A 14756-nucleotide genomic window follows, 5' to 3' on the forward strand; every position below is an offset into this window, starting at 1 on the left:
GAGTCCGAGGTGAGCGAGTATATCTGCAGGACTCAGTCCGCCTGGAGCCGGGCTTGCGGGGACGGGCGCGCGAGGAGGGTTAGGGACCCGCGGGGACCGCGATTCCCGAGGGCCTGGCGCCACCCAGCGGAAGCGAGAGGAACTCCCGCTCTTTCCACGCGGGCGCCCGGGAGGAGGGGAGGCCAGCCCGGGACGGAGACACCAGGGACTTTCTCAGACGGCTGGAGGGTGACACTCACTGACGGCTCCAGAAAACCATGCCTGGCCTTCCCGGCTCACCCCTCTCACCAGCAAGGACACCGAGGCCCGCCAGGCCGAGACTCCCGTTTGCCCTGAACCCCGAGATGAAAAGCGCTTTCCCCTAAAATGCGAACCACCCACAGAGACGCGCTCAGGTGGACGCGCCTTGGAGCCGGGTGTGCGCTGGCCTTGCGCTGCCGGCACAGGGCAGAGTCCACGTGGAGGGAGGGACGATCAGGCCGCGTAAATCATCTGGAGGGGTTTTTGGCCTGAGTCCCTGTTTCCGAAAGGTTGCGGGATGGCTTGGACGTTGATTATATAGCGTTCCCTTTTCAAGTGCGCGCCCCTCCCCATCGCAGCCCGTCTGGTGTGCGAGGATTGTTTGAAAGGAAGGAAGCATTCCTGAAGTGGCGGGTGATGGATCGTCTAAACCCTTCTGGGGCATTTGGGGCGGGGGTTTGGAGGCAGCTCATCAATAAAGACCCCCCTGGAGAGACGGGGGGCTGGAGAACAGCCCCAACCACGCAGCCTGGAGCCCTAGGCCTGGACCAGAACCTCCTGGCCAAGGGGGAGGCGGGGAGGGGGTCCCGGGCAGGTGGAGACGCCTCGCCTGGACCGGCCGCCACCGAAGCCCTTCAGGTTGCACGGCGGGGGCGCTGCAGGGTGATTTATTGGGGGCGGGGGGTGACGGCAAAAAGGCTGGTGGGCTCCCAACACCAGGGTGTCAGGGCACAGGCTGAAAAGTGGACCCTGGGATGCTCTACTTTGACCCCTTGGGCTCCTACGCCAGCTCCTCAGGTGCCCTGCTACATGCGCCTTCCATTGGTAGAGATTTCTTTTCGAACCCCAACCCAAAACTGTCCTTCCACCTTTCCCAAACTGGAGGAGGGAGATGGGGGGGACGCGTAAAGATGACTCGGGTCAAATCATTCAAGGCTGGATGGGCTAGGAACCCCTGGGACCAAGCCTCAGCCAGGCCGCAGCCTCTTCCCTCCCGTGGGGCTGCAGCCCTCAGAGATGTCCGTCTCAGCGCCCTCTGCGCCCGCCTGGAAGAGAAGACTGCCCTGGGGTTGCTACGGGGAACCTGCAGCCACTCCCTCCTTGGGAAGACGCGAACGTTGACAGCAAGGTGGGCCTGGGGAGGCGGCCTTGGGGCCTGTCTAGGCGCGGCCTTGGGTACTTTCCCGGCCCCTCAGTCCCAGCACCAGCGAGCACTCACTCCCCCTCCTGCGGGCTTCCCGGGCGACAGAGGGTCAGGCCGCCTCCGCAAAGGACCGACCACCAGGCACGGGGGGGCGGGGTGGGGGGGAATGGGGGATGGGTTGGAGGGAAGGCTCCCGTCCCGAAAGGCAGCTCCTCCAAGGCGGCGTCTGGGCGCCCCGAGGTCCCGAGTCGGGCTCTGGGCGCCGAGCACGTTTTATTTATCCCTGCAGAGGATGCTGGAGGACAAAAGAAATATTTGGACGTCAGAGCTGATTTATATTTTTGGAAGAGCTACGTTTCCTTTTCTGAAGAGAAGCGAGCGCGCCCCATATCCTGAGCGCAGCGGGGAGACAGGAGGGGAGTTTTGATGCTCCAGGAAGTTCATCCATCGCGGCTCGGGCCCCGCGGGGTTCGCTGCCCCGGGGGATATTTATTTATTGGAGGGGGTAGGGCAGGAGGGGAGGAGGCGAGCCAGACGCGAGAAGAAAGCCCGACTTGGCCGGGTTGGGACCCCCCAGGGCGCCTCCAGGCCCGCGGACCCGCAGCCGGCCGGTCTGGCCTCTCCGTCGTGGCGGGGTGCGTCCGAGGCGCGTCCTTGCGACCTCCGAGCGCGAGCGTTTGGTCGGTGCCTCCGCAGCCCTGGGCGCGCACCCTCCTTCCTTCTGCGCCCGCCAGCCGGGCCTGCCCAGCGTGCCATCCACTTTCTTCCCGAGCCTGGGGAAGCAGAAGCGGGTCACTGGGCCTCCCGAGGGGGGGCTGCAGAGCAGGGGCCCAGAAGGGTGGGCGCAGGGGAAGGGACTTCGAGCTCAGGGTGCCTTCGGGCTCACTCCTAAGACACAGCCTGGCTCCACGGTTTCTGTGTCATCAGCGGGGTTCCCTTCCAGCAACCCAAGCCGCCTCACGGTGGTCCTGCGGAGGGGCACCCCACCCACACTTGTTCCGCTTTTTTTCTCCCAAGACTGGGAACGGGTGGGACAGGCTTCCCTAATTTTCCTTCGCCGCTGGAAGCTGCCTGTTAAGAGTGGCCATCCCGGCCATAGAAACGCTCCTCGCAAGCCCCGGCCTTCCCCACATAAACGCAGAAGGCTGTCCGCGAGGCCCAAGGCCGGTCCACTGCAGAGCCGAACCGGGCAGACGACGGGCCGGCTCCCGGGACCACCCCCAAAAACGTGTCTCCCAGGGTAGGAAGCTGGGCCTTGAAGCCCGGACAGCGCAGAGGTGGGAAGAGGTGCGGCCTCTTGGGAAGGGGCTCTGGCAGGCTGGACCCCTTTCCGCTTCTCCAGGCACCGCCGATCCCGCCAAGAGGGTGATCTAGTCTGCCCACCGCCAGGCACTGGGGATCTGGGGCCCATCCGCGGATCTCTCAGGAAGGTGGCTATAAAAAGAGCCCTGCCCGGAACACAGGCGTTGGAGAGCGGAAGAATCTATCTAAATAAACATTTGGAATTGGGTGGCTGCTTTCAAACCCGGAGGTCTGGGGCCTCTGGACCGAGGAAGGCGAGCAGACGTCCACAAGGGTGTAAAATTCCCGCCTTTACCGCTCTGGCCCAGGTGCCCTCTCCAAGCCCGCCCTGGCGCCTCCTCCTGGCCTCGCGGCCGCGGACGCATTTTCTGTTATAAATAAGCGTCTCTAGTAGCTTGGCCTCTGGGGCGCTTCCCCACACAGGCTCACCCCCTAGGCCTCAGCATGCAGTGCCCACCGCTGTCTGGAAAGGCCTCTCGACACACACGTTAACTTTGTACCAAAGCACAGACTGGACAGGGTGGCCGCTTTGCGTCGGAGTTCTGCTGGGCTGGGGAAGGGAGGGCGGCCGCGGGGCCAGAGGTGCCCGCGAGGGGAGGCTTCAGAGGGCCGCCAACAGGGTGGGTCTCTCCGGTGGGTAGCTGGTTTAGTCTAAGCCATTTCGTGTAAAACCCACGCGGCAGGGGAAGCACGCTAAGAACATAAAACGTAAACCGCAATAATGAAGAGATTTCCTAGAATAAAACGCCGATTACAGGACAAAATCAGAGAAACCCAGGCTTCCTGAAGTTTACATTCCCCTGCGCTGGAGCAGGGGCGGGACCTTGGGGTTTGCAGCAGAAAGGAATCCGCGGCCCAGATGGAGACAGTCTATACCCGAGGGGTCAGCTCAGGGTATTTCTGAGAAATACAGGGGCACCCCTGGTATTTCTGGTTAACTGAGGAGCGCCTGGCCAGATCTGCAGTCATTTTAAGGAACCATACCTTTCCTTCCCATAAGAAAGAAGTCAAGACTTTTGTTGTTTATAAGACAGTGAAAGTCAACCAGGAAGAGCTCCGAGACAGGGCAGCCTCCTGAGCAAAGCTATTTCAGAGACAAGCACAACTTTCCTTTTCAACCGTCTCCCACGCAGAGATTCAGGTATTCCTGCCAGGGACAGAGAGTTTGACATAATCGGTTATCGCATGCATTCTCACCCAGGAGATCTGTATAAATCAGTAATTAAAACAAACTTCTGAGACTTTGTTTTGCTGCCCCATAGTGGAAGCAGCACTGGATGGAGACCCCAGACCTGAGCTGCAGGCCAGCTCTGTCACGTGCCCACGTGTGACGTGCAAATCGTCTGACCTTTCTGAGCCTCAGTTTCCTTATCCCTAAAGGGGAAGGTACTGAGACCACGTGGCGGTCACATGATATGAATGTAAAGGCTTTATGCCTGTGAAATCTACAAGGAACAAATTTCTAGACTTGAGGGGTCTCTGCCAGGGGAACAGTTTCCACAGGCAGAAGGGGGGTCTCCAAGAAAGTGGTCTGAGGAAGGGCCCCTTCCTGCTCAGATAACTAAGAAGGGCACCGACCTCCGGACAGCCCTGGAGTACAGGGCATCACTAAGACCCTGTGGAGAGGGGCTCCAGGTCTGCAGACCTGCTCTCCAAAGCCTACTGCCTTTCCAGGACCTGCCTGGCCTTCTGGAAGACTGCCCAAACTATAAGTGGGCATTTCTTGCAAGTTCAGAGGGTTTAGGTAAAATGGATACCACTGTCACTTGGATGGGAAGGGAGATTTTTTAAATCCTTCATCACTGAACCAGATAAACTGGTAGAAACTAAAAATGTGTCGAGTTTTTGGTTTTTAATGAGTATCTGTGGACCCCTAAAATCCCAGGCAAATTGAGAATTTTTTTTTTCTGGAGGAAGGCTCCATAGCTTCCATCATATTCTCAAAAAGACTGGGAACTACTGGTGTGTAAGGTTATTACTAGCCCTGCCTGGATTTTAGGGTCAGTGCTTTTTATTCTTCACTCTCTGGGTCCTAAAACTTTTTAGGGCCTGAGATCCAGGTCCTAGAGTTCCCAGGTGCAGAAAATCAGAGAGGGTCCAGTGCCAGCTATATGTCCACTTGCTGGATTTTTCCCAGATCCAGTGCCCACCACCCCCATCTCCAAATGAGATGATTGCCTTCCTGGTCCCTCTGCTTCTCAGCTGGGCCAGTTCTCTTCCCACTGCTTGCACACAAACACAAAACGCACACACACACACACACACACACACACAGAAGTCTGTGTCAGGGCAGCTCCTTTCAGATATTCTGTTCTCCTCACTCCAGTTTCTATTGTATTTCATTATTTTTCAGACACTTAAAACATTGATTTAGTGAACACACTCTATTTATTGAATAATTCCACTTCACTTATAATTAAGTTATTCCCTGTAAAATGACAAAAGGGGTAAGAGAAAAAAATACCATGAAATTAATGGGGCCCTATCAAAAAGAAAAAAAAAAAAGCTCACCAGTCACTCAGAAAGGAATTCTTAGAAGTGGAAACAACTGCAAACCCCCTTCCCCAACTCAACCAAAACATCCCATCCGGAAAAGAGCGGCTTGTTTCTTTTTTCTATTGGAAATGAGCAGTAAACTGAGTTCATTTGGGCCGTGTTTTCTTAGCTGACTCGCAGCTACAATCAAGCCATTTTGGGACACATTCCCATGTAGGTACCAGGGGTGCTCTGGAGGAAGCTGTCGACGCCTGTTCAGCTAATTTAGGTTTTCTTTGTCTAATTACAGTGGAGCTTAGGGAAAAGGAGCCGGGCTCAGGGCAGTAAACTGACACTCGGTCTCTGTGTGTGGTATCCAGGCAGGGTTTGATGGAAAAAGCCTGCTTCCACTCAACTTCAGGTCACTGTCTGGGGCCAGCCCAACCCAGCCCCCAGCCTCCCCCTCGCACCCCTTGCACCCCTCCCTCTCCTGCCCCACCGGCACACCCGGCCAGAAGCAACCCCAGCAGTCCTGGGCACGCAGAGCGGGTGCAGCCCCAGGGCCTGCCCCGGGCCTGTTCCACCCGGGGGCTCTGGCTGCCCCCCTCTCCAGGCCTGGCGCCCTCTCCCTTTCTCCCCGCCCCCGCCCCGACTCCCCAGCCTGCCCAGCGCGCGCGCTTGCACCCCGGTCCTTTCTGAGCAGCCGCAGAGGGGCGCCCGGCCCCGCAGCCCCTGTGGTCCGAGGTCCGCAGCACCTCCCTGGGGGCCTCCCCCATCAGCCCCGTGCGGCCCCGGAGGCTCCCAGGCCTCCTGTTCTCCTCCCACTTCCAGCCCCGTCCCTGGTCAGACGACGTTTCCTTGCACGTGTAATCCAATAACTAACTGTCCGGTCTCAGTGGGAGTGATTCCTCCGAGGGCACATCCTCTCTCCCAGCCCGACTCTTACTTAGATGGAGAGCACCCAGCCACACTGGGTGGGGTGTCGTCCCACGGAAGCCAGCCTCGAGATGGCAGGCACGCTGGGGTGGGCGGCATAGGGCCTGGGGGTGTAAATCCCGTGACAACTGCACACCCCTTCAGAACTGAGTACAAATACAGCTATCTCACTCCTGTCACTCAGCGCGCCCTTCTTTCTGCATTTCGTACAAAACATCAAATAGCAAACGGAAGGAAGTGGAAACAAACGCAAACAGGAGTCCTATTCGACCACGTTTCCAGGGTCTCTAAAAAGGAGAGTCGTTAAGGAGCCTGGCCTCTGCCCTCTGCTAACAGCGGTGGGAGCCCGCAGGCCCGTCACAGGAGAGAGGGTTGGCACGTTACCTTTGGGCGTCGCGGGCACCCCGGCGTGTGGCGGAGGCGGCAATGTCTAAATGAGCTGACAGACGGTGTCAGTGCGGGCGCAGGGGCAGCGGCTAAGGAGGTCTGGCGGCGGCACCCGCGGCAGCACCACTCGGCCGGCCCAGGACCGGCCGGGAGGAGGAGGGGGAGGAGGAGGAGGGGGAGGGGGAGGAGGGGGAGGGAGGGAGGGAGGGGGAGGAGGGAGGAGGGGGAAGCGGGGAGGAGAAGGGGTGGGTCCGCTCCTCCAGGGGCGGCCGGCTTTGGGATGGGGGGCAGGGGTGCTGTCCGGGACTAAGAGAAGGACGATTTCCTAAAGTCTAGGGGGCCGAGTTTTGCGGGGCGTGGTGGGCGTCTTCCCGGCACAATGTGAGTCGGCCTGCGATCCCGCGGTTTGAAAGGGGGTGGGTGGGGGAGACGGAGAGCATCCGAGAGAGGAATTAAAAGGCCGAGAGGGACCCCGGAGAGCGAGGAGAGAGATAAGCGAGGGAGCGGGCGGCCGGCCGGGGGGGAGGAGTGAGCGCCGGCCCAGCGCGCCCTCCCCGGGGCGGCGGCGGAGGAGGGGGCAGGGCGGGGGGGGGGAGGAGGGCGGCGGGGGAGGGCGCGGGAGGGAGGAAGTCCGAGAGACAGAGCGAGCCGCGCTCCTGAGGGGAGACGTCGGGCTCGTCCCCGGGGTCCCGGCCGCGGTCCCCGCTCGCTCGCGCAGCCGCCCGGCGCCCGGCCGCTCCGGCTCCGCGGCCCGGAGGCCGCCGCGCAGGCCGGGCCCGAGGCCCGGGGAGGGATGCGCGGGGCGTCGCCTCCGGCCCGCGGCCGCCGCCAGAAGCCCCGGCGGAGCTGAGGGAGGCGACGGCGGAGCGCTGGCTCGGAGCGGCCGCGGCTGCAGCCCGGGCGGCGGGCTAGGGCGCCCGCCGGGCCTCTGGGTCGACCGCGCTCCCGCGCCTTCGCGCCCGGCCCCGGGCGCGCCCCCGCCGCCGGGTCCCGCTCCCGGGCCCCCGATGACCTCCGAGGGCGGGCCGCCGCCGGCCCCGCTCCGCCGCGCCCGCAGCCCGGGCCCCGGCGCGCTCCAGGCCGCCCTGATGAGCCCGCCGACCGCCGCCGCCGCCGCCGCCGCCGCCCTAGAGGCCGCCTCGTCTTCGTCGTCGTCCGCCTCCTCCTCCGGCGCGGCCGGCGCGGCCCCGAACGCCTGCAAGAGCGCGGGCGGCGGCGGGGGCGCGGGCGGCGGCGGCGCGGGCGCCAAGAAGGCGAGCTCGGGGCTGCGGCGGCCCGAGAAGCCGCCCTACTCGTACATCGCGCTCATCGTCATGGCCATCCAGAGCTCGCCCGCCAAGCGCCTGACGCTCAGCGAGATCTACCAGTTCCTGCAGGCGCGCTTCCCCTTCTTCCGCGGCGCCTACCAGGGCTGGAAGAACTCCGTGCGCCACAACCTCTCGCTCAATGAGTGCTTCATCAAGCTGCCCAAGGGCCTCGGGCGGCCGGGCAAGGGCCACTACTGGACCATCGACCCGGCCAGCGAGTTCATGTTCGAGGAGGGCTCGTTCCGCCGCCGGCCGCGCGGCTTCAGGCGGAAGTGCCAGGCGCTCAAGCCCATGTACCACCGCGTGGTGAGCGGCCTGGGCTTCGGGGCCTCGCTGCTGCCGCAGGGCTTCGACTTCCAGGCGCCCCCATCGGCGCCGCTCGGCTGCCACGGGCAGGGCGGCTACGGCGGCCTCGACATGATGCCCGCGGGCTACGACGCGGGCGCCGGCGCCCCGGGCCACGCGCACCCGCATCACCACCACCACCACCACGTCCCGCACATGTCGCCCAACCCGGGCTCCACCTACATGGCCAGCTGCCCGGTGCCCGCCGGGCCGGGGGGCGTCGGCGCGGCCGGGGGCGGCGGCGGCGGCGGCGGGGACTACGGCCCGGACAGCAGCAGCAGCCCCGTGCCCTCGTCCCCGGCTGTGGCGAGCGCCATCGAGTGCCACTCGCCCTACACCAGCCCCGCGGCGCACTGGAGCTCGCCGGGCGCCTCGCCTTACCTCAAGCAGCCGCCCGCCCTGACGCCGGGCGGCACCCCCGCGGCCCCGGCCGGCCTGCACACCAGCATGTCCACCTACTCGCTGGAGCAGAGCTACCTGCACCAGAACGCCCGCGAGGACCTCCCAGGTAACAAGGGGCCTGGCCCGCCGGCGCGTCGCCTCTAGGCCTCCCCGCTCTGGGTGGCCGAGGCCCAGGGGGAGCTGGCACCCTATGGGGGGGGGGTCGGGGTCACTGGGCCTTCCCCGACAGGCTTGGCCCCTGCCGGGCCTCCAGAATTTTCACCCCTAGGAGGATGGAGTCAAGTGCCTGAGTCCTCGGGCTCTCCGAGTGTCCTCACGGACTGCAGGGCTCAAATCTCAGGCCTGACTTAGCTGAGGGAGAAGACTTGTGGCCTTAGGGGACCTTGGCCAAGGCACTGTGGCTGCTTTCTTGTGTCGTTTTTTCAAATTGGTTTTGCTGTGCTTTTACCCAAAAGTACATGTCCAGAAGGGAGATGCTCGGTACCTGCCGTGTGCGTGGGGAGGGGCTCCGCTGGGCGAGGGTTGAGAGGAGGGGAAATGAGGGAGGGACGCCAGGAGAGCAGAGGGCTTCCAGGACCCCGCACAAAAGGGAAATGTTGCCAGGGAGGAGAGGCGCCAAGCGGTGGAGGACTCTCCTGCCTCCCCCCACGGTGGACCCAAGTTGATGACACATGGGTCCGGCCTAGGCCAGCAGGACCTGGGGCCCGCAGCGAGGCTCCCCTGAGAAACGCCTGCCCCTTGGGCGCCCCGTGTCTTGTTGATGGTGTAAATTGTGTTGGTTGCAGATTATGAAAATTTATTGACTCGCCCAAGGCGGTGAAAGGTGGGAGGGGACAGATGGGGGTGGAGGAGGGAATTTGAATATTTAGCCAGGTTTATGGGGACGGTGGAGATAAACCCTTACATTAACCCCTCGGAGGCAGGCTGGTCTGCCCGGCAAGCGGGGGCTCTAGCTGACACTCACCCGCCCCGATTAGAAAAGGGTTCGCAGGTCGACGACACCTACATGACATGTTCGTGCATCGGTGTGGGGCAGAGCGTCAGGGAGAAAGGAAGTCCAGAAATGGGCGAAAGATGTTGGTTCCCTGGACGGTGAAATTTCCCAAATAGGCCTTTTAAATGCGGGTCTCAGAGGTTAACTAAACAAAGACAGTCTGGGCAGGACCACACCGGAGAGGATTTTAGCCTGACTTAACCCACTGAGAGCGGAGTCTTGTTCAGTTTTATGGGAATTTCAACAAGTAACCAACACAGACGACCCTCCCCTCTTACTGTTTTTTTATCCCCCTGGGATGGGCTGTCAATCACCTCTGAGCCCTGGCGGCGCGCTCTGCGCTCTCCCGCCCACCCGCTCCCCTCCCGGCTCCCTGCTCCGCGCTCCCGCCGCCCTGCTCAGCCGCAACCCGGACTCCGAGGCGGGTCCGTGAAACTTCCGCGGCTGCCGTGAAACACTTCCCTCAACGTTCAGAATCGCGCAGAAAGAGCCTTCTGACCGCTCTGTGAGGCCGCCCTCGCCCCACGCCACACACAGGGCGCACGCACGGGTCCCAGAAGCGCGGGGACCCGGGAGCACGACTCTGTCTAGAGGAGAAGGGACACTGCCTCGCTGCCCCCCCGGGAGCTCGCGCGCCCTCCGGGCCGAGTCTGGGAGCCCCGAGGAGGCCATGGCCCGGCCGGGACGCTCTGCTTCTCCCCACCCCCCAGCCGTGCTCTGGCTCCCGCCCCCTCGAACGCTCTTCCCCGCGGGGCTAGCTGGCGTCTCCCAGGCCGGGCCGCGGCCGACCGAGAGCCCAGGGCCCCTCGAGGAGCGGGGAGGCCGAGGAGGTGCCCCGAGCGCGCGCTCCCAGCACTACGCCCGGGCGGCCCAGGCCCGCTTGCTCGGGGAGGCCCCTCGGCCTCTCTGCCTCCTGAGAACCTTTCAAGAAGGAGGCGGGCTCTTAGGTCCTTCGATCCCATCAAAGCGCCGGGCCCGCCGGCTAGAGATGCGGGAAGCCACACCGCGAGGTGCTTTAACGCGGGGGCAAGCGCACCTGAGCGGCAGCGACGGCTCACGTCGGGGCGCGCGTTTGGCCACAGTCGGTGTTGCCGGGCGCTGATCGCGGGGCCGCCCGGTGGCTCAGCGAGCGCTGGATGAGGCCGGGCGAGGCGCCGCGGGCCGCCGGGTAAGGTCTTCGCGCGCGCAGAACAACCCGGCCCTGCACCCGCGTGGGCGGGCGGTCCCCGCCGCGCACACGAGACTAGAAAGGCCTCGGGGAAAGGGGCGCAGCCCAGCCCGGCCCCGAGAGAGGCCCGGGCCAGGAGAAGCGCGGGGCCCAGCGAGCCGGAAGCCCAGGCAACTGTGCCCCCGGGCCGGAGGCGCCGAGAAAGCAAAAGCAAAAGTCGGCGCCCGGAGGCCTGGCTCAGGCCCGGGGAGAGGCTGCGGGCCGGCCCGGCTCTCCCAAAGTCTCCCCGCGCGGAAAAGGGGCCGCAGCCGAGCTCTCACCCAAGGGCAGGCGCTGCTTCGGGGGTCCCGCTTCCCTCGAGGCGTGACCCGCAGAGATGCGCGCGTTTGTTCTCGGCCCTTCTCTGGCCGTGGGATTGTTTTCTGTCACCCCCCCCCCACCTGGCGCGCAGGGCCTGCTCCTAGGAGCCGGCTTGTTGGTTGGGAAATAAGGCAGGGGGGCTGGAAACCAGAAGCGAGGGAGACCGTGGTGTTTCGGGGGCAGGGGCTGGGCCTCCGCAACACAGGCTGGAGCCCTGCGGGCAGGGACCGGGCCCAGGGCCTGGGGCCAGGGGCTGTTAGAGCCCCGCCCAGCCTCTGGGAGTAACAGACACCCGGGCACAGAGAGCCTGGCTTCGCGGGGACTGTGCTCTGCGGCCCCGTGGAAACCAAAGGAGACCCCAAACCGGGATTCCAGAGTCGTCCTGTGGCCTACAGTTTGAAACTCTGAGAAGCTTCTGGGGCCGGGTTCCCTCTCCCAGTTTTACCGCAATAGGCAAAAAGGCAGGCCAACCCCCTTGGAGTCAAAAGTTGAATTAAGTTTTCAAACATTACGTGCCCTGTCCTCAGCGGAAGAAACGTTTCTGAAAAGTTTTCTTTTCTCCCTCCTTGCAGTGGGGCTGCCCCGGTACCAGCACCACTCCACGCCGGTGTGCGACAGGAAGGACTTTGTCCTCAACTTCAACAGCATCTCCTCCTTCCACCCCTCGGCCAGCGGCCCCTACTACCACCACCACCACCACCAGAGCGTCTGCCAGGACATTAAGCCCTGTGTCATGTGAGCGGAGGGAGGGGCCGGGCCAGGCCCTCTCGCCCCTGGGGCGAGGCTGCGGTGGACTCCCAGAGCAGCGTGGCTGCAAATAGCACATCAGTCACTTAGCCAGAGTCCCCAGGCCAGGCAGGCATCCTGCGCTGATGTTTGTCTGCCGTTGGCAGAAGGACAGCCCCAAGGTAATGCCCCGAATCCGTGCAGGCTCCCAGAGAAGGGAGAACTCCGCTCCTTAGCCGAGATGGTGAGGACTCACCACGCGGAAAACACAAGCATGGAACTCTGGGGGCTCCCTTGCCTTCAGTAATCAGGGTCTGAAACACGCAGAGGGGCTGTGTGTGTGTGTGTTTCTTTGTCTATGGAAAACGTGTGTGCTTTTCTAAAAGGCAGTGCCGAGCACAAGATTTCAAGAAAGCCTCATCTTGTTGCCTGGCTCAGTGGGAGAGCTGTGTTTCACCAAACACTACCTTTGGATACAGGTGCCAAAGAACGTTATCAAGGAAGTATTTAGCAACAATGTGTCTAGTTTAAGAAAGTGGTCTTCAGTATTGTGACAATACAACGTTTTTTACAAGGTTGTTTTCTACCATCATAGTTTAAAGATATTTTTATGACCTTCGTGTATACTCACACTTTGCTTGTATTTTAAAAGGAGGATATATTTGCACTTACGTATACTTTTACAGTTTGCCAAACTATTTTGATGTAAAATTTTTTCAATAAAATGTATATAACAAATAGTTGCTGGGGAATCTCTTTCCTCCACGGGCATCCGCTCGCCAGGTCTCCTCACCAGCGGGCAGTGCAACTCTACACTGGGCGGGCTTTTTTTTCTAAGTCATGTAATTGACGTGGTGTGGGGTCTGCGCCTTGAGCAGCACAGGCCGGGTTCTGATTGTGGGTCTTCTCAGGAGAGAAAGAGAAGAAGAAACACTTTATATTATTTCTTTCCTTCACCCTCGCTCTTTCTGGCTAAACAAAAAACAGAAGGTGAAAGGAGCTTAAAAGAAAACCAGGCAAGATAAAGGCTTGAGGAAACCAAGTTGCGTGCCCCCTTTGTTGTCTTTCTTGTGCGCACGGCGAGTTCTGCCCTGTGCTCTTCTCTTTCGCCACCAGCACAGGGTGGAGTGACGGACGGGGGGCAGAACATCACCCGGGGGTGCCCTCGGCCCGGCCGGGCTCCGAGCAAGGGGTAGGTGCCCAGTGCAAGGGCCCCGGCTCCTTGGGTGGCCGTCAGATCCCCTCGTCCAGAGGGGGAAGCCCGCGGAGGGTGTGGGCAGTCCCAGAGCATCAGGGACAGAAGCAGGACAAGATGTCTGCCGCCCTCCGGTTCCGGCACAGCGGCCGCGGCCCCCACTTGTCTCCCTGTTAGTCACTCTGCTCCCTCCTCTCCCTCGCGAGGGAGTGATGCTTTCCCTCGGGATTCCCTCCGAGCCCTTTCCTTTCTCGCCTGGTTTCCTGAGGCTTCCCAATCACAGATGCTACAGGCAGAGCTGCTGAAGCTCTGGGCAAAAAAGAAAGGAAACAGGCCGATGGGCATCTGCCCCGCCTGGTCTGACCAGCCCCGCAGACTCACGGGCAGCGCTGGCAACTATGGGCCCGAGAGCGAGCAGAGAGGTTCTCCAGGTCTTGCTTTTGCTTTTGAGAACTCGCCTTCGAGTCTCCTTCCCTGCAAGCACGGTCTCTCGGTCAGTCACCAGGAGCGGATACCACTGGGTGGGCGTCTCCTATTCTGAGTGAGTTTCAGTCCAAAGACCATCTCAGTCAAACATCTTGTTTTGAAAAGTCCTAACCATCTGCCTAATCTTTAGGCTTCCTTTCTATATTTTCCAAAACTAAGCAGGGATTTAAACATTTGTTGTGTCCCATTATCACATTTGCAGTTAAATAGGAATTTTTTTTCTTTTATTCGGGGCTACTTGGGGGCTGCTATAAATTATGAAGTCAGTCTCAGAGTTTGCTCTGACCACAGTGCTGTGTTTACATTCCTTCCGAGGCAGCCGGCATGGTCGTAATTTATATCCTAAACACTTGCACGTAACTTGTTTATACAGAGAATGACAGGACCTGGGAGGGAAGGCTGTGGCCGCCGGGCCTCGGCGAGCTCAGCGCGCCCCCTAGTGGTGCGAGGAGGCCCCGCGCATGGAGATGCAGGGTCCTTTATCCTATACAGGAACTTTCCCAAAATGACCTGTTTTGTGGTGCTTTCTCCTACTCCTCCGACATGGGGACGCCGGTCTGCTTTACAGATCCGCACAGGCGGAGCTCGGAGATACTGTGGGCTTGGCTTGAGACCACCACAATAAATACTACAATAAAGTGGGTCACACAAATTTTTGGTTTCCTCAGACATATAAAAGTTATGGATACACTATGCTGGAGTCTATTAAGTGTGCAATAGCATTATGTCTAAAAAACCATGTGCAGACCTTAATATTAAAATACTTTACTGCTAAAAAATGCTAAACTTCGTCTGAGCCTTCAGCGAGTCACAGTAGTAACACCAAAGATCACTCATCGCAGATCACCATAATAAATATAATAATAATAAAGCTTGAAATATTGCAAGAATTACCAAAATGTGACACAGAGACAGAGTGAGCAAACGCAATTGGAAAAAAAATGATAACTTTTGCATGGCTCTATGCAGGATCGCCACAAATCTCCACTTTGTAAAAAACGCTCACTATCTGGGAAGCCCACTAAAGTGAAGCCCAGTAAGAAGAGGTGTGCCTGCACTAGGTCCTGGCTGCAGGGGTCCAAGCCATGGTCCCTGATTCTGGTCCCTTTCACACGTGCTCCCCAACAACACATACAAGACCTTTGCATCTGGAGTGGCAGACACAGGTGCGGTGGCCCCAGTATATCGGAATCACCTGGAGGACTAGTGGAGCACAGGCTGCTGGGCCCACCCCTCCACCACCCCATTTCTCATAAGTGCATCTGGGGCGGGGCTCCAGAGTCTGCATT

General features: G+C 60.8%; 1 protein-coding gene across 1 annotated transcript; it reads left to right on the forward strand.

The window, feature by feature from the left end:
• Positions 1-7491: 7491 nt before the first annotated feature.
• Positions 7492-12483, forward strand: FOXF2 (forkhead box F2). The gene is made up of 2 exons (XM_060110101.1): positions 7492-8644; positions 11633-12483. Exons 1-2 carry the CDS (start codon positions 7492-7494, stop codon positions 11797-11799), a joined length of 1320 nt encoding a protein of 439 aa, XP_059966084.1. The 3' UTR covers positions 11800-12483.
• Positions 12484-14756: the final 2273 nt, after the last annotated feature.

This window comes from Mesoplodon densirostris, chromosome 10 (genome assembly GCF_025265405.1).
Source record: "Mesoplodon densirostris isolate mMesDen1 chromosome 10, mMesDen1 primary haplotype, whole genome shotgun sequence".
Taxonomy (NCBI): domain Eukaryota; kingdom Metazoa; phylum Chordata; class Mammalia; order Artiodactyla; family Ziphiidae; genus Mesoplodon; species Mesoplodon densirostris.